Below are 26,102 nucleotides of genomic sequence, written 5' to 3'. Positions count from 1 at the left end.
ATACCCATTAGAAACATGTATAGGTACAATTTACATTGGAAGTGGATTTTATTTTGGGAGGAAACAAGAGAGCGAATTCCCTAAGAATTGTTGTTCCTTCCTTTTTCTCAAAAATATGGTTAAACTGTTGCCATGATGAAGCGATCCTAGCATCTAATGCTAAAATGTAATTATATGAAAAGTTTAGCTCTTCTTAACAGTATGAATGGTTTTAAAGTATCATTCTTATCTGAATCTTTCATTTTAAACAGTAGATTTAAACTTACAGGTAGGCATATTAAGTAAGCATGTATAAATCTCTCCATTGTCACTTACAGATTTAAATTTACTGCTTTAAACTTCACAACAGGTAGTTCTCCTTAGTTCTCCCATGACCAGTTTGGAATTCTAACTTCTGTTACCTAGTAGAAAGCTACAAATTATGTTAGTGGGTGGTTGGGAGCAAAGTATGTGCCTTAAGAATGAGGCAAATACGTGTGTATGTGTCAGCTTGCTAAGTTTAATTGCCATTATCCATCCAGTCTCTTAAATTGTGATAGTGACTATTGTTTAAATTCATTAGTGTATCTTCAGAGCTTCTGTAGTACAAAGTATTTTTAGAGGATCTTGTTCACTGTTTTGCATATAATGGGCACTGAGTATCTGTTGAATGAATTTCTAGTCTGACTTCTGGAACTTTATATAATCACTTTATTGTAGGGTTGTACTCAGACTGATGAGATGCTCTTGGAGGTTAACTACTTCTGGAGGATGAAGTAACATCGCTGATGAATTGAAAATAACGACTCACTCTTATATAGGATTAAAATATACTTTGTTAAACATTTAAAACTGCATTGTTATGACAGCCTTAAACAAAGCCTCTTCCCCTCCCCCCACGCTGATATCCTTAGTTTTCATTGTGCTGGATACTTTTGCATACATGCATACAATTTTTTATTCTGCTTTTTAAACTGGTTATTTGTAAACTCTTCCGCATTATATGATCTTCATAATTGCCATTTAAACGGCTGCATAAAAATCCAAAGGGTTGATGTAATTCACCAGGCTGTTTGCTCAATCCTTCTTTTGTTATTAACCAAACTTTGCAAATAACATCTTCTGTATTATTATATGTCAAGAATAAATTCCTAAGTGCAATTACAGAGTCAAAGTGTAAGGTACACTTATTTTTATTTCACTTAAAAAATTTTTTCCTTCTGAGATAACGACAGACAGTACTGTATGAAAAGCTTTTCACACATTGCTCTCCAAGGTTTATCTTGTTAATAATCCTTTAAGGCAATAGTATTATCCTCCTGTCCTTGCTCTATAGTTGTAAAAAGAGCCGAGCAGGCAGGTAACCTGATCTCGTTCACCGGTCCTTTATGGAGGTGGCAACTATGATACCAGGAGCAAAACGCCCCTTGGGGAGTTGCTGGAATCCTCGGTATGAAAATAGCGCCTTTTCCCTTGGCGACGCTACATTCCCAAAGGGCAGCGGATGGGTCCTAACCTTGTTCTCCCCAGCCTCTCCGAGAGCCCTGCACCCAGTGGACGACTAACAAATGCAGTCTGCGTCGCACGGACAAAAGCTCGCCCTGAAGTGGGCGGGACGCGAAGCCCTTCGCGGGGCCAGAGAGCTCCGCGCCGCCACTTGGTTCCTTCGCGGGGTCCCTCCTCAAGTTCTGCGTGGGGCGCTCCCCTGCCGCACACAGCCAGCCGCGCACATGGGCGCCCAGGCCGCGCCGGGACTCGCGCCCCCGCGCGCGAGCCCCGCCCCGCCCCTCGGCCCCGCCCCTCGGCCCGCCCTCCCCGCCCGCCGGCCCCGCCCCCTCGCCGTCGGCCCCGCCCCCCGCCCCCCTCCCGCAGCCGAAGAGTGGCGGCGGCGGCCGCAGGACCGGGTTCGCTCAGACAAGAGGGCGGGTGGAGGAGGAAGCGGCCGATCCCCGAGTCGGCTCCGGCGCCGCCGAGCACCGCCCGCCTCAGCCGACCGGCCCCGTCGGCTCCAGGGCCTCGCCGAGCCGAGAGGAGGGAAAGGCGGAGGCGGCTGCGTGGCGGCGGCGGGGCGCGGGCGCGGGCGGCGCGGCCAGCCGCCGCTGCCGCTTTGTTGCGCGGCCCGGGCCGAGGAAGGAGAAGTGGGAGGGGGGGGGGCTCGGCGTCCCGCTCCCTCCGCGGCTCATGGCGACGACGCTGGGCACATCCGGGACCCTCCGGCCGCGGCGGCCGCGGCGCCGGCTGCTCGGGCCCCAGCCCCGGCCGCTGTGGTGACTCCGTCGCGCCTCGCCGTCGCCCCCGCCCCGCCCGCCGGCCCCGGGCCCCACGCCGCGGCCCCGCCGCCGCCGCCCCCGCCGCCGGGGACATGTCTAACCCCGGGGGCCGGAGGAACGGGCCCGTCAAGCTGCGCCTGACAGGTGAGGGGGGCGGGGGCACGCGGCCGGGGCGGCCGCGGGTGGGCAACCCGGCGGGGGGTGCCGGTGGCCTTGGAAGGGCCAGGGTCGCGATCAATGGTGAGTTGGGGGTCGGGGACGTGGGAAGGCCTAGTTCAGGGAGAGTCAGGGAGGAACGCCCTTGTCTGGAAATTCTTAGACATGCCAAGGGTGACTCGGGGGTCTTTTGTTGAGGGGAGGGGGACCCAGGTTGGAATCGCAGGCGAACTGGAGGTCGAAACGCCTGGGCCGAGGAGCACGACCCTCCGGGGACCTCGGGGAGCAGTCCCCGGGCCGCTGCCCAGGTGGGGTCGTTCGAGGAACTGAGAGGAGCTGCGGTGCCGGATTATTGAATCCGGTGGCTGACTGCGCGCAGTAAACACTCCTTAAAGATGGAGCGCTTAACGGGAGGGTGTGTGTGTGCGTGTGTGTGCGCGTGTTCCCTGATTGTTAACTTGCTCGCCCACTTGTGCCCGCGTGCAGAGCCTTCACTCCCTGCTGCCAGCCTCAGCGGCCGGTGCCACACACCTGAGACTCACGTCCTTGGGAGGGAAGGAGACTGAGGTTGACTTTTCCGGTGTGTCCGCCTGGTCCGACGTCTCCGGCGCATTGTACACTCTGTGTTTTGGAAGTGTTTGATTGCAGGGTAGCATGTTTGGGGTTGTTCCTTGTAGGCCGCAGAACTTGTGTCTCACTCCTAACTCGAGACCGGCTTTACAAACACACTTTTTTTTTTTTTTTTGTACGTTTCTAAGTATGTGCTCATACAAACTTTGAAGCGAAGTTTTTTTTCTTTCTCCCCAGCCTCCTCCCTTTCCCTTTTCTAAATAGAAAAGAATGTCTGGAGGGGTTGCTAGAGAGAAGGCTTCTCTTACAAAGTGTTTATGAGTCCAAGTGCATTAAATCTTTAACATTACAGGTCCATTTTGCTTACAGTGCCATTTTTGGTATTCTTACATGGTCGTTACCCTATTTCAAGGAAAAATTATTTTTGGTTTGAAAAATGTATGAAATCAGCGTGGTTATTCCTAGTTTCTCCATTCACTATTAATAAATTACCAATGTTGATATTCGGATGTGTGGTAAGAAAGATCGTTTTTCTTAGGATCTGTGTGTGTATGTGTGTGGGTGCATGTGTAAGAATAAACTGTAATTATGTTTGTCTGCACTAGACTTTGAGATTTATATGGACTAATTTTGTAATTGAATGCTTGTGTGTCACATCCCAGTCCACTGGCTGAACTTTTGGGTTAAAGACTTGCAGTGAGGTTGGTATTTGAGAATTTAGCCCGACTGTTGGCTGCAGTTTTTTAAAAATATATTGCTTTCATGACAGTTTAACTTTTGGTAGGGAAAATTGCAGAGGATCATTAACTAATGAAAAACCTGGTTGGGGGAATGCATGTGTCCCCCTTTCCCCCATTCAGTTTCCTTGTTTTCTTATGAATCAGTGGAAACCTTTATAAGAGATGATTGTTGTTTTAGAGTTTATCTGCTGCTGTTCTTCTCAGAGTCAGTCCTGTGTCAGTGATTATGGAAAGAACCTGTGATTCCAGGTGCGCCAAAAGCATGGAAAGTAGACTGTTAGCCATTTACTATATCCATAATGAGAAAATGAGGGAGAAAACAGGGATTTTGATTTTCTGTGGATAAAATGAGTTTGAAGTTTTTTTTGTGTGATTCAGCAGATCTTAAAGTGTTTATCTGTGGTTTTCAGACTGCATATGATAGATACATTATAAAAATTCATGAGTAAAGTTACGAGAAAAGATTACACTTATTTTTGGGGGCATGGGGGGTGGGGGGAGAGTAACACCGGACTAAATTGAGCGATTTTTGTAGTTTTAGGTTTTTCTGAGGAATTTTATGTTTCCCCTTAATTATAAAAACAGTTGAGGTACTCTCAATTTCTTAAAACCATTGGGAATTCGTCTCTGTCATATTTTAAGAGAAAACTATTCAAATATGAAAAACATTGCCCTCTCCCTTTTGGTTACATATGGTGGATTGTATGCTGTTTTGCCAGGAAAGTTAACATATATTTTTTATTTTTGTTCATTTACAAATTAGATGGTATATATATTTTAACAAATAGATCTCAAGAGCTGGATTCAATTAGCAGCTTTTTAGGACATAAACATTAAAGGGTTAGATGGAAAAGATTGTTTTGACTGACTGGATAAATGACAGGGCTGTGTTTGATGTGCGTCCAGGAATTGGTCTGGAGCTGGTGCCCAACTTTTCAGTCCATCTTGAGAAGCCAAATAAAATATTTAACCTAGGCCTCGTTTTGTTTAAAAAAAAAAAAAAAAAAAAAGTTGATTCTTTGTTAAGACCTTAAGAAATGTTTGGCATACCTTTAGACTAAGTGTTTAACAGTTCATTTAGATTCGGATACCATAATAGAGGAAAATCACTTAAAAAAAAAGGCAGATTCCACAGAGAGCTTTTATTTGGTTTACGATACATTGGGGCTGTAAGATGTTTTAAAATTATTGTTCTTTGCTTTTATGTTAATACCATACCAGTATTTTAAATTTATAGATTATCTTTGATTTCAACTTAATGAACTGCAGTTACTTAATTATATCCTTAATGTATGATATAATGTTGTCCCTTTACTGAAAGGTATAAATGATTCTTGCATGGTTGACACACACATCCTCATACTCATACACACACAAAGTGAAGAAGAAATATTTGAGCTATGAAATCTCTGCCCACAACAGATATTAATTAGACTGTTCCACATATTATTCCTCAGACCTTAATCAATTAATGAACTGTTTGGTATTTGTTGATACTAAGAAGACAGTGTTAATTTAATCCCAAATTTGAGATTCCTCAGGCCATTAGTGGTTAAAGTCTGATTTGGGCCATCAAGCTACTTCTGTTGTTCTTTATGACACATAATACTTGATCATTAAAATGGGCTCTATGGTAAAGCTATCAATTTCAACAAATATTTCTAGAGCAAATTGATCATAAAATGTACAATTTGTATACATTTTTCTTATGAATATCTGATATGGGCTTTTCGTACAATGGTTTGGAAAGAAAATATTCTTTGTATTTGGTTATACTAAAAAAATTTGAGGTAATTTTTTTTGTGTCATTGTTTTGAAAATTAAAGCCTGGAAAAAGCAGGTTAATATAATTTCTAATATTTAAAGTCCTTAGATATGGAGAAATAACAGATTACTTCTCCAGAACTTTTTTGTATTTTAAATGTTTTTGTATGCGGCTCATGTTATGAGTTTATAAAACCCTTGGCAGTAATGAGGTTAACTTTGTCTATTGCTAACGGAAAATTAACTTTAAAAGTTTCATTTTAGATTTGCTGGTATCTTAGCATTGTTTTCCTGCATATTTTATTGATTTAAGGCTTTAAAAATTACAACTTGGTTATATCTCATAGGTTTGTAAGTAGGAATGTGCCTGTATACCATAACGCCTTATTCTAGGGGTGTTAGTGTTTTGAATAAACCTAATTCATTTTATTTTCTTGGTTTCTGAAGAGGAAGCCAGTCTGGCTTAGCTCCTTCCTTTTCTCAGTGTGTTTGTTATCTCTTCTAGTCTAACCTCATATAGGCAGTTAGACCTGCCTAGGTGCTTCATGTAGATTGGTTTTTATTGGTGAGTAAAGCGTGTTTTAATAAGAGTCTACTTTTTCCCTCTTGAATTGTAACTATGACAGCATACTAACATGTCATTTATTTGGAATATAATTAGCATATTTAGCATATAACTTAATTTTCACGGTAAACGAAAGGGTTATATTTTAGGCACACAGATTTTTATTTTAGCCATTTTCGATGTCTTTAAAAGATTTTCAAGGCTTCTAAAGATGTTATTGTGTCTTACTCCTTTCAAATAGACCATCCTTAACAGAACTTAATGTTTTAGTTATGATTTAGCATCATTATGAGTATAAAGTATTGTGCTGTAGTATGAGAATATCATCATGGAGTGTCGTCTTACTGCTTTTTCTCTCTCTACCCTCGTTTTGTTTTTGTTACTTTCTTTAAGAGTGCTGGACCCTTGAAATATACTCTTGCAATTAGTATTGTTATATGTTTCCACTTGACTGACATGTATTGAATGCTCATTAAGTGCCAGATACTGTATTAAGTTTACATCTATTATCACTTTTAATTCTCACAATAGCTCCAAGAGGTCGGAGAGACTTAGGTTAAGTACATGTTAGAACCTAAGCTGTCTATCTAGAAAGCCTGTTACAAATTTAGAAGATTTTGTGTGGAAACAAATACTTTCCATTTAGTTGGAATTACCCTTGCCCCTTGTGATCCTTGCTCACTTTTTAAGACTCATCTCCAGGATTACCCTATCCTTAGAACTTTCCTTGCCCTGAGTTGTCTTTTCTTCTGTAACTCACTGAAGGGCATTTGTTGTTTCTATTTGTAAACTCCATGATGGCAGAAGCCTTGTTTCAGCATGGATTAAGAACTTTTTGGCATTTTATAGGATCGGTGCTGAAGACATAGAAGTAGTTCTGCGTAACTCTACATGTGTTCTTTACGGCTAATGCAGTGGGTGTGAGTGGCAAGAGATGAGGCTGTAGACTGGGACAAACCCATTTAGGACCTTGTTATATTTTACCAAGAAGTTTGATTTTTTCTTTTTTTAAGGTGATGAGAACCGTTGAAAGGTTTTAGGCTTTGATGTATTTGCTGTTTAGAAATGTTAATCTTGGGGCAACAGGGAGAATGGACTGGCATGGGAACTGTGAAGACTGATTTTAGGATAATCAGTTAAAAGGATGCTACCACAACCATTGTTTATGTGTTTTTGTTGTTTTAACTTTTTATTTCTAATTTTTTTTTTTATTATTACAGATAACTGCTGGAAATATCTTGGTGTAGATAATGTTGATTTTTTTTTTAAAGATGATTTTCTTAGGATATTTTCGTAGAAAAAGTGCTATTGTGTTAAAGGGTATGGATCTTTTTAAGGTTCTTGATTAGTTTTTTCCTCAGGCAGCTTCCTAAAAGAATTGTGCCTATTCAGAGCAGCAGTAGATAAATAAATTTTCCTTTTTACTATTCTAGTGCAAGGATTGACTCTTGTTTTTAATTTTTTTTTGCTAATTTCATGGCATATAGTCTTGAAACATTTACTTGTAAAGTTGAATATTTTCCTGTTTACTAATTTTATTTCTCTTCGTTGACTTGTTTGACCTTGTCCTAGTTATCTTTTAAGGTCTTAGTTTTTTTCTTATCCATCTGCCTGAGAATTAAAAATATATTAGCCTGTTGTCATATTTGCTACAAACATTTTCCTCAGTCCGTTATTTGTCTCTTAATTTTGACCATTTTTGGACATGCAGAAATTTGTTATTTTAGGAGTCAAATCTGTCCAACTTTTCTTTTGTTTTTCCTATTTTTTCTATATTTAGGAAGGCCTTTTTCTTCAAGAGGCTTAGTAGATATTTAAATGCGTTTTATTTTAGTGGTTTTAAGAAATAGTTTAGGAAGCTGTTTTCCCCCAAATTACTATTAGTCATCTCATCATTATTTATTAACCAGTTCTTCCTTTCCACAGTGATGTGATTATCTTTTTAGTTATGTTAAATTAGTTATAGTAGAATCACATATCACTTGTTCAGTGCCATGCTCTTTTCATTATTGTAGCTTTATAATATAGTTTAATATTCTGTTGTGCCAGAAATTTATTTTGCTGTTTTACATATTTACTTTTCCATATGAATATTAAACTTGTTAAGTTTAAAAAGAAATTTTATTGAGATTGTAATTAGAATTGCCTTACTTTGGGAGGAGGCATTTAAGTGTAGTATTTCGTTTTCTCACCTAGGAGCACCCTATGTTTTTGTTTATTTAAGCTTTTATCGGTATTGCTCAGGGAAGTTTAATAATTTCCTTCATACATTTTAATGGAATAACAGCTAATTTGTATTTATTGCATTTTCATTGTACTTTCTTAATCTTAGTTATTGCTTATATTTAGGAATGCAGTCATATGTATTTTTGCTGAACACTAAACCTATTGGTTTTTCACTTGATGCTAGTTTTCTGGGTTTTAACATTTGACATTTTTTTTTACAGTTGGATGTTAACACTTAACATTTTTCTTTTGGAGTTTCTCACTAACGTATAATCGTTGAACAAAGTGAGGAATTTTATATTTGTTTTAGAATAACTTCTGAAAGCATTGACTGCTTTTTTAAAAAACCACATTTTATAAGGCATTAAGTATCAACAGGTATCTTAAGTTTGACAGTTTTGTTTCTTACTGAAAATTGACAGCAGACATAAAGCCTTAGTTTTAAAATAAATCTTGATGATTCATTTTAGGTAGAAAGTACTACATAGATGATTGCATAAAGGGCATTTCTTTCTTCTCAGAAAGTTTCTTTTTACCCCTTCATAGCCAGTCTCCTCCTAACCCCAGTTTTTGGCAACCACTCATTCACTGTAGTTTTGCCTTTTCTAGAATTTTATGTAAATGGAATAATATAGTATGTAGCCTTCTGGATGTGGCTTCTTTTATTTATCACAGTGCTTTTGAGATCTATTCATATGTATCAGTTGGGTTCCTTTTTATTCTTGAGGAATATTGCATCGTACATATATATCCAGTTTTGTTTATTCAGTCACAAATATTCATAGACATTTGTCATTTCTGAGTTTTGGCCATTATCAATAAAGCTACTATGAACATTTGAGTGCACTTGTCTTTGTGAACATGTTTTTATTTCTCATGATTAGGATTGTTGGGTCGTACGGTATGTATTTAATTTTTAACGAATTTGCTAAACTGGTTTTCAAAGTTGTACCATTTCACATTTTTACCAGTAATGCGTGAGAGTTCCAGTTGCCCCCATCCTCTGCCAACACTTGCTGTTGTCAGTCTTTGATTATAGCCCTTCTAATTGGTGTGTAGAGATATTTCAGTGTAGCTTTAATTGTAATTCTCTTATTGACCTACAGTGTTCAGCATCTTTTCATGGACTTATTTGTTATCTGTGTGTCTTTGGTTAGTATCTGTTCACATTTTTTGCTCATAGTTTTAAAATTGAGTTGTGTCCTTCTTATTGAGTTTTGAGAATTCTTTTTATATTCTGGGTACAAGTCCTTTATCAGATACGTGTTTTGCAAATATTTTCTCTTATATTGTGACTCCCTCCTAATAGTATTTCAAAGAGCACAGGCTTTGAATTTTGATTAAGCTCTGTTTATCAGTTTTTTTCTTTATGATTCATGCTTTTTATGTCCTGTCTAGGAAATCTTTTCCTGATTCACAGTTCTAAAGGTTTTCCCTTATGTTTTCTTCTGCATTATTTATAATGTTAGCTCTTACATTGAGATTTTCGACCCTTCTGAAGAATCATAATTTTTAATATGGTATGTGAGGTAAGGGTCAAGGTGTGTGTTTTTTTTTTTCCATGTGAATATCCGATTTTTCTAGCATCATTTGTTAAAATACTATTGTTTTCTCCATCGAATTGTCTTGGCACTTTGGCTGAAAATAAATTGACAGCATACATGTTCTATTTCTGGACTGTGTTCTGTTCTTTTTATCTATAATTCTGTCCTTTAGAAGTTTATCATTTATAATCCACACTTTCTTGTAAGTCTTCTGATTTCAAACACTGATAATTTTTTTTGGTAAACATTTTGATAAGAATAGATTAATAAGCATAATTGAGTCTTTTAAATTTAGGGTACTGTAGTGACTTAGGATCTTGTAATGGTTTAGAGCCATTGTGTCATTTATTCAGCCAACAGATACTTATCAATTTCTTGACATGTGCCAGACATTATTTTTATTATATGGCATCCTGAATGGAGATATATGAAATCAGATTGGACCTAGAGTGGACTTTCTTTTTCCTTTCAAAGTTTTTATGATGGACCTTTAAAAATTTTATTTTTATCTTTATGTCTTACTGATGAAAGCGGATTGCAGTAAGCATGGCTTAACAGGGTTCGCCTATTGACTAGCTGTCAGTTCCCCTCAATTCATCTTTGGAAAAAGGTGGGATGAATAGAATAAACATATCTAAAAAGTGGCAATAGAAAAGGAAGGGTGTAATAGTTATATTAAATGCAAATTGGATTATGAGTTTTTAAACTTTTCTGATCATGTATTTTTCTCTTTATAAGACAAAAGAAAGGAAGAAACTTAATTTTACTAAAATCTAAGCAGACTTTTTTTTATTTGACCACAGTGCATTTCTGGGAACTGTGACAAAGCGGACATCATAATGTAGATCTTACTTACTTTGAAAGATATACTTACTAATTTTGTGGGAGGTAGTGGAGTGTTGTGGCAAGATTAGAACTTGGAGGCAGAAAATATGAGTTCGGGTACTAGTTATGCTGTTGATGAGCTTTGGTGCCTTTAAGCAATTCACTTTTCTCAGTGCCTCTGCTTTTAGTTATAAATGCATGCTTTAAATGACAGTGTTATTTATTTTAGGATTCTGCTGGACAAGATACAGTATATGTAGAAAATACCATTCAAGCTGTAAGTTATGTTAATGTATTTTGTCATTTTTGACCAGACCGTTTTAAATATGTCATAACCAATTATATGTCGTGTTTTATAGGAGCAAGTACACTATTAATAAAGGTTTGATTTAAACGGTATCATGTTATAAGATAGGTATAAATGTCTTGTACACTTTGGGGTACCAGTATATCATAAAGCATTCATATAGTTAAATTAGCTGCCGTGTTATAATTTTACCTTTAAATAGTATAGCAGACATTTAGAAAATTAACGTGTTCACCTCTCCCCTTTATTTTTGGTAAAAAGTAGAAGAGCTTTGGAGAGCAGTTTGAATAGTTTAAGATTTTTGAGGTGGGGGTATTGTTTGGATCCAAATCTTTAATGACTTAATACATTTCCCTGTAACTTGCTGGCACTTTCAGAAATTGCCTGTAGTTTCACCTCTTGCCAGTAGATGGGGTTATTTCCGCACAGGTAGTTGTCAACAGTCAGTAAAGACCTGTAAAATTGAAACCTAGTCTAAATGGAAATAAATGGAGTTATAGAATTAGGAACTATTAAAGGTGATGTTGGCTTCTAATGAAAATCTATACTTTAGGATAAAATTTCTTATATAGACAGTATGCTACATGTTGTTTGTTATATTAGGATTGCAAATATTAATGGTTAATTCTGTTTTTATTTTTGTATGATCTTACGTCATCAGGCTTTAAACATAACTTTCTCTAGTGAAGAAGAAAACTTTGATCAGATTCAGAATCATATGGCTAATACGATAAATAAGGTTGAAAGATTTTTAAAAATGAATTTTGAAAATTTTGTGAAGGAAGAATGATGGAAAAAATCTTGTTTAAATTTAAGGAAAGTGAAATGGCATTTGATACATTCAAAATACCATATTTAACACAGTGCTCAATACGTAGTACATCTTCAGTAAATATTTGAGTTAAAGGATGACGAAATTGAAAAAAGCATACATGGTCTTAGAGACCTAATTTGAAACAAATAATAGGCTCTCTATGATGTCATTATAGGGTTAACCGACAGTTATACCTTAGTAATTTTGACAATGTTAAGTTTTAAAGATATAGGACCAAAGTATTTATTCATTAATATTTGACTTGATGGATAGAATTCTTACCGTACTCTGCAGACATCTTAACAGAAGTAAAGGTCAATCTGAATTCACTGCCAAAAGATTGGTTTTTGTAAAGTCAACTAAGAAAAATCACATATATAGCCAGTCTGTCAATGTTAGGAAGATAATTTTATTTTTAGAGCTCTACAGTTTTAAAATGTTCTCATTTATTATCTAAGTTAATTACTATTCTCATCCTGACTTTATAGGTATTCTGAAATGAAAGTGAAATGAAAACCTTTTTGCCTGATGAAATTTTTTTCTTAAATCTTATGAAGAGAATAGTAATAGATTATTGGTGGAACAGTTGTTAAAATTATTCTAGTTCTATCAAAATGAGGCTAGTTGTATCAAAAGTCCTTTGTAATAAAAATATGAATCCTTGTGTATTTTAGTTTTCTATTTCCTCGTTGTTTTATATTTTCCTTAAGTACAAAAACTTAGATAGGAAACCAATCTTTGTTACTTTAAAATGGGGTCAATGATGATATTTCAAATTTCTTCTGATTTCAAGTTTCATTAATTGTTAAGTGTGTTTTCTCTAACTAGATAGAGGACTTGGGAGGGTGATGAAATATTTACATGTTCATTTAGTGAACGTTTGTTGATAGTCTTATATGCACCTAACATGGAGGTGTGGCTCAGTGATTTCAAGGAGAGGTTTTGACCCTGATCTTACTTTCAGGAACTTTGCAGTGTAAACAGACAAGACTTGATGGATGAAATAAATAGTCAGTGTTAAAGTTTGTGGTACACGCAGTGAGGGTAAAATAAAAAGAATGAAAGCCCATGGATATTTTTAAGGAAGCTCAATTTTCAGATTCTAAAATTGATCAGTTTTTCTTCCTAACACTTTACCAAAGAAGGAACATCTCTTGGCCATCCCAAATAGTATATTGTCCTGTGGTGAGAGGCCTTCCAGAGCACCAAAGAGACAAATCAGAATATTGATGAGGTTGCCGAGAAGGCAGTGACTCCCACGACTGATTAACATCTTTTCACAAGTCAAGTGGTTTCCAGTATTAATTTTCAGCAAAATTGAAGGACCTAAACAAATTGTTAGCTGATCATGAAAAGCAACTTTCATAAAAAAGAGAATGCAGTAAATGCCATTACTTTCCAGAAATCACGACAGATTATTGTGATTTCTTTTGCATATAACTCAAAGAATTAACATAATTTGGTGGCATTGCTATACTAAAACTCCCTTATTCACTTATTTATGTGAATCAGTTTTCTTAGCACATTTATAATAATGAAAAATAAGAATAGGAATAGAATATTTATAATAGATAATATTCACTCATAGATACATGAACTAATTGAAAATAAGAAAACCACATTCATCTGAAGAGATGCATTTCCAGTTCTTTTCTTTCCCCATTTTGAATAATTGGTTTGTTCTAATCAGGATGCAGAAAAGGTCTATTTGGTTGGTATGTTTCAAGTCTCTCCTCATCTTTTCTAATTTTTTTCATATTCTCTCATATCTCCAAGTTTTTGACAGTGTTGTTTCCTTAGATCTTGTTACCTTTCTTCTTTACCTTGTCTTCCTACCTAATCTATTCAGCTATTAAGACATAGCCGAATCATTGTCTCCTCTGAGAAGTCTTCTAAGACTTCCCCAGGCTGAGTTAGGTACCCCTCTCTATCAGTTAGGGTCCAGATAGTAAACAGTTAACATTCCTCAGTAGGTGAAAGAATGTGTCACAAAGGGACTACTTACAACAAATAGGGTTAAAGAATCCCAACAAGGAATAATGTAGCACCTGGGGACTAGCAAGGATAAGGAAGTTGCACCGTCTTTGGGCCAGCAGGGGGAAAGGGAGCCAGTAGTTATGGGAATCTGGAGAGACCCTCTCTGTTGCTTTTCATTTACTGAACCCAATTCGAAGCCAGAGGGCAAGGGAGCCCAGTTTATGTAGTTCTTAAAGGTCAGCTTTCTAGGATGCTAAGCACTGGATAAGGGATGGAGAATGATTTTAGAGGAGCAAACAGAGAACATCCAGCATACCCTTATTTATATTCCTACTATACTTTAGCATACTTTATTGTGTCATTTATCTTACAGACTTAAAGTTCATTGCTTATATTGATGTTTTCCCCATAGCACCATGAACTCTTTTGTAGCTATGAACTATCTCTTATTTATATTTGTATACCCACAGTGCTTATTAGCTATTTGTTAATTAAATGAATAAAAGTATAAAAAGGGATATGGACGAGATACATAATTTGAAAGGTCTTTCCTATTTAATGGTAATGTGTGGTGATTCTTAGTTCAAAGGGAGTAAATCTAATAATATTTGCTTTGTTTGGCAGTTTTTATGCTTCTGCAATAAGTGGCTTACTTGTTTTGGTTGAAGAGAGGCCCGTGATTAATTTAGGCCATAACAGGTTACTACATTTAGAAGGATTGTAATGCAGGACTCTGACTTAGCTGCTCAGTGGCTTGATAGGTATATTTATGCCCTTTTGCTACAGGAGAATCATGATACAGGGAAAGAATCTGTAGATCTATAGAGATTATAAGGCCAAAATGTTGATTTCAGGAAGAATGTGCCTTACATATCACAGAGCTTTTTCAAATTTCCTAAATATATTAAAACTGGTTTTTATCTGAAAAATCCACCCTTATTGATAGAAATTCTTCCCCTTGCTTCAGTTAGTTGGACTAATTATCATATATTTGCTATAAAGACTTGTTATAATTGCTGCATAAAAATTACTCCCAAACTTAGAGGCCTAAAACTCAAACAATACTTTTATTATCTCTCAGGGTTTCTGCGGGTCAGGAGTTTGGGAAGGGCTCTGCCGGGTGGTTTTGGCTCAGAGTCTGTCGTGTGTTTTCTTCAGAGGGTGGCCGGAGCTGGAACAGCTGGGGGCTGGCTGGACATTTGTCTCTTCAGGTCTTCTGAGAGCCTCTCCTGTGATCTTTCTGCCCAGGCTCATCTGTGCCAGCTACGGGGCAGTTACACTGCTAATGTGACTTGGCTCAGGCCACCAGCAGGAATTGCCCAGTGAACAAGGCGAAAGCTGCATCTCCTTTTCTGACAGCCTAGGAAGTCTTTGCCACATTTTATGGATTACAAGTAAGGTAGTTACAAGTTCCAGATTCAAGTAGAAGGAACATAGACCCCATCTCTTAATGGAAGGTGTCAAAAAAATTTGACAGCCATTTCAGAAATTGTCATAGGTGGTAGCAGCAGTAGCTGCTGCTACTTTTTGTTTTTTGGCATGAACTATGTACTTACTGTTTGGTATCTTAATCTAATAGACACCATTTCCAGCTTTTATACTTTATTTATTTTATGTTCTGCTTTCAACGTTTCCAGAAATTTTATTGCAGAGCACTTAATGTCATAAAAATTTTCAACAGCTTCTAGAAAATTTCTAGTTTATTGTTAAAGTATTAAAATCCATAAATTATTTTGGTAAAGGATAAAGAAAAGATACTAAAAAAAAGGATACTTAGTGGAAACAGAAGCAGACTGGTAAAAAGAAAGAAGGCAGACTATTTGAATAAAATGCTTTATGCAAATGTATAAATTCAATTCTTTAATTCTCTGGAATTATTTTTATAATGAAGGAATATAATTTAAGGTTAAGAATCAAAGAATTTTAATGCTCCCCCTTTGGGTCTGCCTTGTTTTTCTTTAAACCTTTTATAATCCATTCTCCACAGAGCAGCCCCTAAAAAAAAAATAAATAAATAGGATAATTTTGCTCCCTTGCTTTAAACCCTCCAATGGCTTTCTTTTATACTTTGAATGAAATAGACATTATTTGCATAAAATCCGTAATTTGGCCCCTGTTGACTGGTCTTTCCTTTGCTCATTATGCTTTAGTCACATTGATTGTATTTTAATTTCTTGAAAAAGCCAGTCTCTGTTCCACTGCAGGGGGGTGAGGGGGGTGGAGAGGGGGGCGGGGTGTGTGTGTGTGTGTGTGTGTGTGTGTGTGTGTGCGCGCGCGCGCGCACACATTTGCCTTTAGTGATCTTGTTGCTTATTATTTTTCTATGTCAGTTTGAGTACTATCTGAAAGTTCTTGCTGCAGGGAGCTCTTTGTAGAATTCTGCCTTCATTACTCTATCATAGTACCCTGTTAACTTCAGAAGACTTATAATTTATTTTCATATTCATTTCACCTGTTTATTCTTTTTAAAAAGTAACCTTTTAATTTTAAATTAGTTTTAGATTTATAGAAAAATGGCAAGAAGTACAGAGAGTTCCTATATACTTAACACCCAGTTTCCCCTGTTATTAATTAATCTTGCATTAGTATGGTACATATTCACAATGAACCAATAGTGATATTATTAATTAAAATCATAATTTATATTTCCTTAGTATTTACCTAATATTGATCATTTTCTTTTTATCCTTACTAAATTGGGAGCTCTGGCAGGACAGGGACCTTGTATGTTTCATTCACCTACTATAATGCTGAACACTTGGGAGGTACTCTGTAACTATTTCTTGAACGAATGACTACTAGAAAGATGTAGATAGAGTATGTAATCTAATTTCTAACCGATTTTAGATGAGTAACTTACTCAGGGAGGTCATGTGTGTTTTTTCTAAGTCCCATGGCTAGTTGGCAAGACACAGTCTTCAAGGTAGTACTAGAAACTGCATTTTGGCATGTCCAATTTGCTGTATATGTATAGAGGTGAGTTTACTGTGAAATTCATGAAGCTAATGAAACTCATGAAGCTTAACTTTCAGAATTCTATCTGAGAGCCTGGGAGGGACCCTAGTAATGAGTTCATATGGTCACTTTAAAAAAATATTTTATTGGCATATGTTATATATACAGAAACCGTGCAAAGATTTTTAAGTGTGCAGCTTAAGACTTTTCACAAACTTAACACATGTATGTAACCAGCACCTCAATCAAGAAACAGTATTTCCTGTACCTGGTCATATAGTTATAAAGAATTTGCAAATGTAAGATATCTTAACCACAATCAATTAAGATTGTTGCCTCTTTTTACACTGACTTGCCTTCTATCTCCCTTCTCACGTTGTTGGCATTGGAATGGCTGTAGGCATTTTGGGCATCTGGCCATAGAGAAACTGACTTGAGGATACATTTAGTTGAGTTTTTGCAGGATTATGTGGTTCAGTCCTTTTATGTACAGTAAAGGTATTGCTAGCTATCCTAGTATGGGGATAGTTTCTAGGAATATTACACATTGTGTTAACCACCTGGCATTGTGACATTAACATGCAGGCCTAGAGATGGTATAGTAATAGGAATGTGTCCTGTGTATCCAACACCCGAAGTATGTGCTTAATGGAGGAAAAACAAATTTTGATGTCAAAAGCCAGTCTGTGGAAAATTCTTCCAAATCTTAAAGCTTTGTATGAAAGAGTCTTAATAGTTTTCTCAAATTTGACGACAATCCTAAAAGTTTACGTAACATTACCAATAATGGACCTGTGCTATAAAAGAAACTTTTCTAAGCCATTCCAAATGGCTTAGAAATGTGTTCAACTATGCTAGAGGGAGAACTGAATTATTTTCCTGTTATCTCTATGGAAAACGACATTATAAAACTTGTGAGATAGTGTGGTACTGGCATATAAGTTAATGAAATAGAAACGATAGTCCAGAAATAAGCATATACCTCTGCGGTCAGTTATTTTCGACAAGGGTGCCAAGACCATTCAATGGGGAAAGGTTGGTCTTTCAATAAATGGTGTTAGAACAAATGAATATCCACATGCAAAAGAATGAAGATGGACTCCATCTCATACCATACACAAAAATCAACTCAAAATGGATTAGAGATCTAAATGTAACTGTTGAAACCATAAAAACTCTTAGAGGACAACACAAGACCTTGGATAGGCAATGATTTCTTAAGTATGATACCAAAGCACAAGTAATCAAATAAATAAATTGAGTTTTCTCAAAATTACAACCTTGTGCCCCAAAGGACACTGCAAATAAAGTAAAAAGACAACTCATAAAATGTGTTACAAAAAATATTTGTAAATCAGGATCTATCCGGTAAGAGTCTAGTATCCAGAATATATAAAGAACTCTTAAAATTATACAACAAAAGGACAAACAACTCAATTAAAAAATGGACAAAGGATTTGAATAGACATTTCTCCAAAGATATACCAGTGACCAATTAGCACATGGAAAGATGCTCAGTATCTTGAGTCATTAGAGAAATGCAGATCAAAACCACAGTTCAGTACCACTTCACACCTACTAAGAGGGCTTTAATAAAAAATGGGAAAATAAATATTGGCAGGGATTCTTATACATTGTTCGTGGGAAAGTACAATGGTTCAGCCATTGTGGCAAAAAGTTTGCCAGTCTCTCAAAAAGTTAAATATAGAATTACCATATGACTCAGCAGTTCCATTCCTAGGTATATATCTAAGAGAATTGAAAACGTGTTCACACAAAAACTTGTACATGAATGTTCACAGCAGCATTATTCACAATGACCAAAATAGTTGGGTGGAAACAACCTAAATGCCCATTAACTGATGAATAGATCAAAAAAAATGTGGTATATATAAACAATGGAATATTATTCAGCCATAAAAGAGAATGAAACACTAATCCATGCTGCAACATGACAAGCCTCAAAAACATTATGCTGAGTGAAAGAAGCTAGACAGAGGGTTAGATATTATATGATTCCAGCTGGCAAATGTCATGGAGACAAAGTACATCAGAGGTTGCCAGAAGACAGGAGGAAGGGGAGAATTGGGGGGTGATTGCTAACAGGTATTTTGGTTTCTTTTTGGGGTGATGTCAATATTCTGGAATTAGATAGTGGTAATGGTTGTATCGGATTGAGAATATACTAAAAACCTTTAAATCATATAGTTTAAAATGGTGAATTTCATGTTATATAAATTTTATCTCAGTAAAACAAATTTCAAAAAGCTCTGTCATATGGGAAGAGGTAATCAAAGAGTATACAACCAAGAAACTAGGAAAAAAGGTAGTATTGGAGTGTGTCAATTAATAAAAATATTATTTTCTATTTTTTAATGATATTTATTGATGGTATTTGTCAGTTCGATAAAATTTCTGATTTTTCTTGTTCTAAGTTGAATATTTACTTTCATATCTGTTTTTTCTGTTTTTATTCTTGAGACGGGGCCCCCAACCAGGCTACACACAACTGGATGTACCCAAGTGTTTATATTAGTATCAAATAAAAGTTATCTATCATCTTTTTAAGCCTGGATGATTGAACAAATGTTTATTTCTCTTCTCTCCACAAACCCCATTCAGTCAGAGTCAAGGGATGAAAACAGCATTTATACCTACCAGAACTAAAATTACAGAAGAGGAGATAGCCAATAAGTGATGTCAGAAAATTTCAGGAAGATGGAAGGTGGTGGTAGGAGTAGGTAATTTAACTGAGAAAGTAGAATATCAAGTGTCTGCGGAGGGGGAATACCAGATTTTGCAGTATTCCAGCAGGTTCATATCACAGGTCTCTAGAAGAGACAGGATTGGAGACTCCAGATATTCTCTGAGGGTACAGGTGAGATGTGAGGCCGAAAACTTTTGTACATATCACATCCCAGGCAGCCAGGTGAAATGTTCTTTAATCCTCACAAAAAATTAAAGACTTGTTTTGTGGAGAAAGGTAACCAAACTGATTCCAGACCCAGGGAGACTTGACAGCCTGGAAGGCAGTGGGGAGAAGTGCTCACCTGAAAATGAGGGACCGGAGCATCTGAAATAGAGAAACTCCCAGCCCTCTGCACAACTTAGCTCCAGGAACTAGCAGCCAGTTATGTCTTTTATCCTTTATGAGAAAGCCTTTTCTGGAAAAAATTGGACAGCTCCAGAGAAAACACTTATAAACGCTGATACTTAGAGTCTTCCTAGCTAGGTCACCCTGCCAGATACCGTACAGTGAAAGTTACAGTTGCCAGATGGGGGAGGGAGGGCCTCACTACTCAGTCCTTCAGCTTTCACATGAAGAAACAGAAATGGCATTAGATTTCTATCAGCAATAGAAATTCTCATCAGCTTTATCAGAATGGAGAAGACAGTGGAGCAATGCCCTCAGAATTTCGAGGGAAGATGACTTCTAGCCTAGAACCCAACCATTAGATCGGTCAAGTGTAAAAGTAGAATAAAGGCATTTTGAGGCATGCCAGATCTCAAAACATTATTTTTACTTATTCCTTCTTAGGAAGCTACTGAAGGATATGCCCACCAAAAAGAGGGAGCACACTGTGAAGAAGGTATACACGGGCAGTAGTCTTTTTGTACATGAAGGGCAAGGCCGAGGGAGGCAAAGGAAAAGTTCTGGGGCAGTAAACCTTGAAGTCCAGGGTAGGCGGTGCTGAAACTCCATGCAATGTCTTGTGTATGTTTTTCTTGAGAAAGGATCTGTATTGGATTCTGGTTTATAAATGACAAAAAAGCCAAACTTGTGAGAATGCATTGCCAGCCATGAACATTATCAATTTTTTAGTGTTTGACCATTTTGTAGATGAGTGAAATGGTATGTTTTAAAATTTTGCAGTTGAAAGTCTTTTATTAGTGAACTTGATCACTTACTATCTGAGCTTTTTTCTCTCTGCTACTTTATGATTATTGCTATACTTGCTCATAGCAACACTCAAGTTTGGGAGCTGGCTGAGAACCAGTACCTTCATCGGGGCTGCGTATACCTTTAAGAAGTCTGTGGATTGGCTCCTGGTACTTTGTGGGTACTGCGATCCCCTGGGTCGTATGTAAATTTGTATATGTGTACGGCCTGTGCTCCCCCTACCTGCCCGCACAGGATCCAGTTTCATATCACAGAAAAAGCTCAGCAAGGTTAAGCAACTTACTCAGCAGTGGTCTCCTGACTTTTATTTTGATGTGAATTTATGCTGTCTTCATAGTCCTAGATTGGTGTAGTTTTTTTAACATGATCACTTTTCAATTTCTTGAGCAGTCTAGGCCATGCTACCCTGAACAATCTCATCTGATCTCGGAAGCTAAGCAGGGTCGGGCCTGGTTAGTACTTGGATGGGAAACCACCTGGAATACCAGGTGCTGTTGGCATAAAAAATAAAAAAAATAAGGGCTTGTAAGATGCCAGGGTCCTTGCAATTTGTGAGGTCAACCAAGGGTTGCCTCGCCTCAAAAAATAACAATAATAAAGTAAAAGATTAATCAATTTCTTGAACATTGTGTATAATGAATGGAGAATAAAATTTTTATGGATTTCTGTTTGTGAAGGAAAAGAACTGAAAAAGAAAAATTCTAGAAAAATTCTTAAAGGGTTAAAGTCTGCGTTTCTTCTCTCTCCAGTTATTTGTAAATATATATTTTTCGAATTGTTGAGGAATGAGTATTTAGGGGTAACTTGGGTTTTATTTACTGTGTAGAAGGTTCTTCTAAAATGTGAATCTCCTTTTTTGTCCTAGTTAGTAATATCTTACTGGCTGTTTCAGGATTTTGCATTTTTGCAGTTTGAATGCATTTTAGTACTGAAACCTTAAGTAAAGTAGGAAATTGGATTGAATACCCATTACATATTCCTAAGCTTTTAGTTAATTTTGGATATAAAGCCTAAGGACTAGTATACCTTTCTGCGATGGGTCCCTTAAACTGCTAGCTACTGAGATTAGTGCTATATCTAGTCTCACGAAGCTGAAACCAACTTGGGGGCAGGGACTTATTTTATGTAATTAGTATCAAGCATATAAGAATTCAAGCTTATTTATGAAATAATAAAATCTGAGTGTAAATCCATTAGGATGTATTTTAAAGGTTGAAATTGTCAGTTTTGTAACATTGTTTAAGAAATACTGATTACTAAATAATATACATTTTAGAAATTTCGACAATTACTATAAAGTACTAGAAAAGTAAATCATTATCCAGAGACTACCTTACATTTTGGATTATATTTAAACATTTCCTTTCAGAGTCTTTGGCCCTGAAATGTGCTTTAATAGGGAAATTACGGTACTTTTTTCTAGGTTTAAAAATAGATTTATGTTAATATGCAGTCAAAGAATTTCTTTGCTGTTTTTCTCTGCTTAAAAGTACACATGAGGGGAAAAAAGGTCAGTTACCTTTGGGTAATGTTTTTTTGTCCTGAACTCTGAATAACAAGATTTGGGACTTGTTCTCATACTGTGTTTGATTCGAGGTAACTTAAAGATACAGGTCTTTACCCAGTTTTTATATCTTTTGCATGATTTAAAAAATTTAAAATATAGATTAAGCTAAAATGTACATACATGGTAAATTTAGCTTGTACAGAAGACTGTACACGCAAAAGATTAACTTCCATGTGCTCCCTAGTTTCTTAATATGATTCCCCAAATGTAATCAATTACCAGTGTCACCTAACTGTAAATTACCAGCTGCTGAAGCAGAGGATGCTTGTGGTTTTGCCTTCTTCTGTTGATAACTTATCCTGCTTTTCCTTTTGGGAACCACTTCTGTCTCGCCCACAATCCAAATATTTCCAGTGGTCTAAGCCCACCTCCTCAACTCAAGCTGTTCTAATCTCCAGGTGGAGAGAGAAACAGGGGCAAAATCAAAGGCTATAAAATGTCAAGTTATGTGTATGGAGTAGGGTAAGAAGGGGGAAAAAAGGAACACCTGGTCAGATTATACAGTGACTTAAATGGTAGGCTAAGGAGTCTGGATTTTATCCAGTATGTAGCCAGGAGTTAATAAACATTTCCAAACAAGGGAATAATCTTCAATTTATAACTAATTCTCTATTCCTTTCAATCCTAATCATCAAACTCTGCTTTTTCTCCTTTGAAATCTCTATTGATCCATTCCTTCCTTTTCCATTCTCATTAATTCCACTACCATAATCCAGTCGTTATTAACTCAGACTGAAATTGTTGCCATAGTTAACCAGTGATTTCTCTGCTTTAAGCGTTTTGTGCTGCAGTCCATTCTGGACATCACTGTCAGATTAATTTTACCTAGAGCTTCACTTTGATCATGGCTTTCTCCTGCTCAGAAACTTTTAATATCTCACTGTTATTCATAGGATAAGATCCAAACTTCTTAGTCTGTCATTCAAGCCATTTCAGAAATTTACCCAGTCTACCTTTTAAGCCTTATTTTTTTCCCCTTAATTCACCTGGATTCTAGAGAACTTCGAATGCTCCTCTCATATATCTAGCCCCTTCCATTTTTAATTTTGTCTGTTTCTTTCTTCCTCCTGGGTGTTTTTTTTTTTTCTCTAGTCTCATCTCTACTGGTTAAAAATCATACCTATCCTTGGAGTTCAGTTAACATTGTACCTCACTGGTACAACTCCTTCAGATAATTTAGAAGCTAGTTTGAGTTCTTTCCTCTGAAATCTCAGAAATCCTTGCTTGTTAAGGCACTTATCACTTAATACTTTCTACTGTACTTGTCTTAACTGCCTTGCTAGATGATATAACATAGTTATGGTCTTTATTTTCCACACACAGTGCCTTCATATACCCATGTGCTTGATAAATATGTGTTCTATTGAACTTTCTTCTTTTGGACTACTTTTTGTACTGACTGAATGTTTTCATAGTTCAGTTTAGCACTAATTTGATGGTAGTTTTATGTTTCTTAGTCATGGCTTCTCAACTAGACTATACACTTCTTAAGGGCATATGTCTGATGGATACTTTCAGAATCCTTCCATAGTGTATACATGTTTTTTGTTTTTAAAAACTGAGTTTTAACAGATTTAATTTTTTTTGCCAATTTGGCAGATTAAAAATGTCACCATGATGTTTTTTTTCTTTGATTCTTTGTGTGGTAATTATGTTTTTATGTTTTTATTTTCCGTTTCTACTTCTGTGAATTCTATGTTTATATTGTTTTAACCATTTTCTGTTCTCTCTGGATTTTTCTTTTAATTTTGTGTATGATAACTTTTGCCATACAGAATTTTTTAAATGGTTAATTGTGATGAGATTAAAATGTAATATTGCATAAAAATCAAATCTGGCATTATATGTAGAATTGACATAATTATTATGCTAGTTTTTAACTTTTTAGCAAAAGTGATAAATCTTAACTGATCATAGTTTCACGTTCTTGCTGTTACTAAACATAGACATTTAAAAATCATCATCGTAAATATAAATTGCTTATAGGCCTCCTTTTATCACCAATTTTATATTATAAGGACAATAATTTTATAAGGACAATAAGGACAAAAATAGCTGGATCATGTCAGATAATATTGAAATGGCTCAACTTTTAAAGGGCAGTAGTTTCTTATTTAGCTTTTTTTTTTTTTGAGTTTTTTTCCCCCCAGTTTATTTTTTTTAGAATTGATACATTTTTCTGAGAAATGAAAGCCTAGAAAACCTGTTTATTTTCTGTGAAAGAACAGGAAAAGTGAAATCTTATATCGCTTTGGACTGAAGGCTCTCTTTTCTGATGTGTTAATAAGCACATAATTGTGCTACTTGAACAAAAGACAGTAAGCATTTACAAGTAAAACTTATGTCTCTTCAGCACTTTTGAACATATTTCCTGTGAGGGTATTCTATGTGGAAATACTATCCTAAATAAATGATTAGTAAACTGATTCCGGTAATGTTTAAATATAAAATAATTAAAATTAAAAAATAACAAATACATTCATCTTGAGTTTTTTCCAAGATTGCACAATTTTTTCCAAGATTGCCAAGGTGATTTAACTATAGAAAACAGTTGATCACCACATTAACAGAATAAAATAGAAAAAGGATATGTTTATTGTAATTGGTGCAGAAACAACTTAACACTCACTTATGTTAAAAACGTGCTTAGCAAATTAAGCTTAGAAGACATTTCTTTAACTTAATAATGGATTATCAACTAAAATCTTAAAGGAAAAATCTTATCGAATGATCGATCAAGTGATAGATTTTGTTTTAAGATAGGGAATAAGAGCAGTAAATCTTTTATTCCTGCTTTTATCCATCATCGTACTGGAAGTCATCACATTTGAGGGTAGACTAACAGGAGCCAACAAGAGTTGTGCTGATCTAATTTTAAAATTTCAATGTAATAAATATTTCTGCTATTCTATTTGACAGTTTGACATTTTTCAACTTTTAATAAACCATCAATATTGTTCGTCTCATTTTGGGAATAAAGTACTGATAAGTCTTTGTGTTCAGGATGGTCATTTTAAAACAGACCAAGCTACAAATCATTTCTGAGTTACTTTAGAATGTCATCACATTTCCTTGACAAAAAAGTTTTTGCACATTAGTATTCACCAGTAATCAGTGATATTGCAGTGATTTCTCAGTTGATTCTGAGATAAATTATTCTCATTTCTTGTGGATATTCATGCATTGATTCCCCTGTCTGTTCTGTCAAGATAAGGGCCTGATGTGGTATTGCAGCTGTATGGATGGATGGAAAGATGAATGAGGCAGTCTCTCCCCTGGTCTGTAGATCAGTTGATACTTGTGGTGATAAAAATTTTGTAAACAAATGTTTCATTAGTATACATACCATGAAGGAATGTACATTATATATATCGTAGGAATATGGTGAAATAATTGGGTCTGTTTTTGGACTTTTTGTTCTATCAGTCTGTCTATAAATGTACATCTATTTATGTGTTAGTGGTTTTAATTATAGAGGCTTTGTAATTTGTTTCTGAATCTGATAGGGCTAGGTCTTCCCTACCTACACAGCATTTCTTTTTCTATGTTTTCCTAGCATTTTAGTGATAGTTTTGTGTGTGCTAGGTATCAGTTCTTTCAGCTCCAGGAAAGTATTGCTAATATTTTTATTGGGATGTCATTAAATTCATAAATTAACATAGGAACAATATTTTGATGATGTTGAGTGAAACATTCTAATCAAAAACAAGGGATTTAATTTTATTTCATTGATTGCATTTAATTGTGATCAGAGTATTTGGAATATTTCTACTTTATGAAATTTTCTAATTTTTCGGCAGTGTGTCTGTGTGTCGTCATATGTGGCCAGTTACTGCGATGTTCTGTGTACGTGCGCTTAATGTTTTCTTTTATCAGGGTATCATATATAAAACCTGCCAGAACATATAATATTTGCATACTAGTCTTTTACCCATGTCTCTG

General features: G+C 36.2%; 1 protein-coding gene across 2 annotated transcripts in view; it reads left to right on the top strand.

Annotated features, from left to right (window-relative positions):
- The first annotated feature begins 1,955 nt into the window (after positions 1–1,955).
- Positions 1,956–26,102, top strand: part of SMURF2 (SMAD specific E3 ubiquitin protein ligase 2) — a 91,803-nt gene continuing 67,656 nt past the window's right edge. The window contains exons 1-2 of one of the 2 annotated variants that reach the window (XM_036223826.1): positions 1,956–2,027; positions 2,317–2,489. In XM_036223826.1, coding sequence (XP_036079719.1) covers positions 2,342–2,489 — 148 coding nt within the window. In that variant the 5' untranslated portion in view covers positions 1,956–2,027; positions 2,317–2,341. Of the gene's footprint in view, positions 2,028–2,216; positions 2,490–26,102 lie in introns of those variants that run through there. The other variant, XM_016129034.2, reaches the window with a different exon arrangement.

Source organism: Rousettus aegyptiacus, unplaced genomic scaffold, assembly GCF_014176215.1.
Source record: "Rousettus aegyptiacus isolate mRouAeg1 unplaced genomic scaffold, mRouAeg1.p scaffold_m13_p_6, whole genome shotgun sequence".
Classification (NCBI taxonomy): Eukaryota; Metazoa; Chordata; class Mammalia; order Chiroptera; family Pteropodidae; genus Rousettus; species Rousettus aegyptiacus.
Note: the sequence above shows the minus strand (reverse complement) of the source record. Positions and strands in the feature narration are given on the sequence as shown.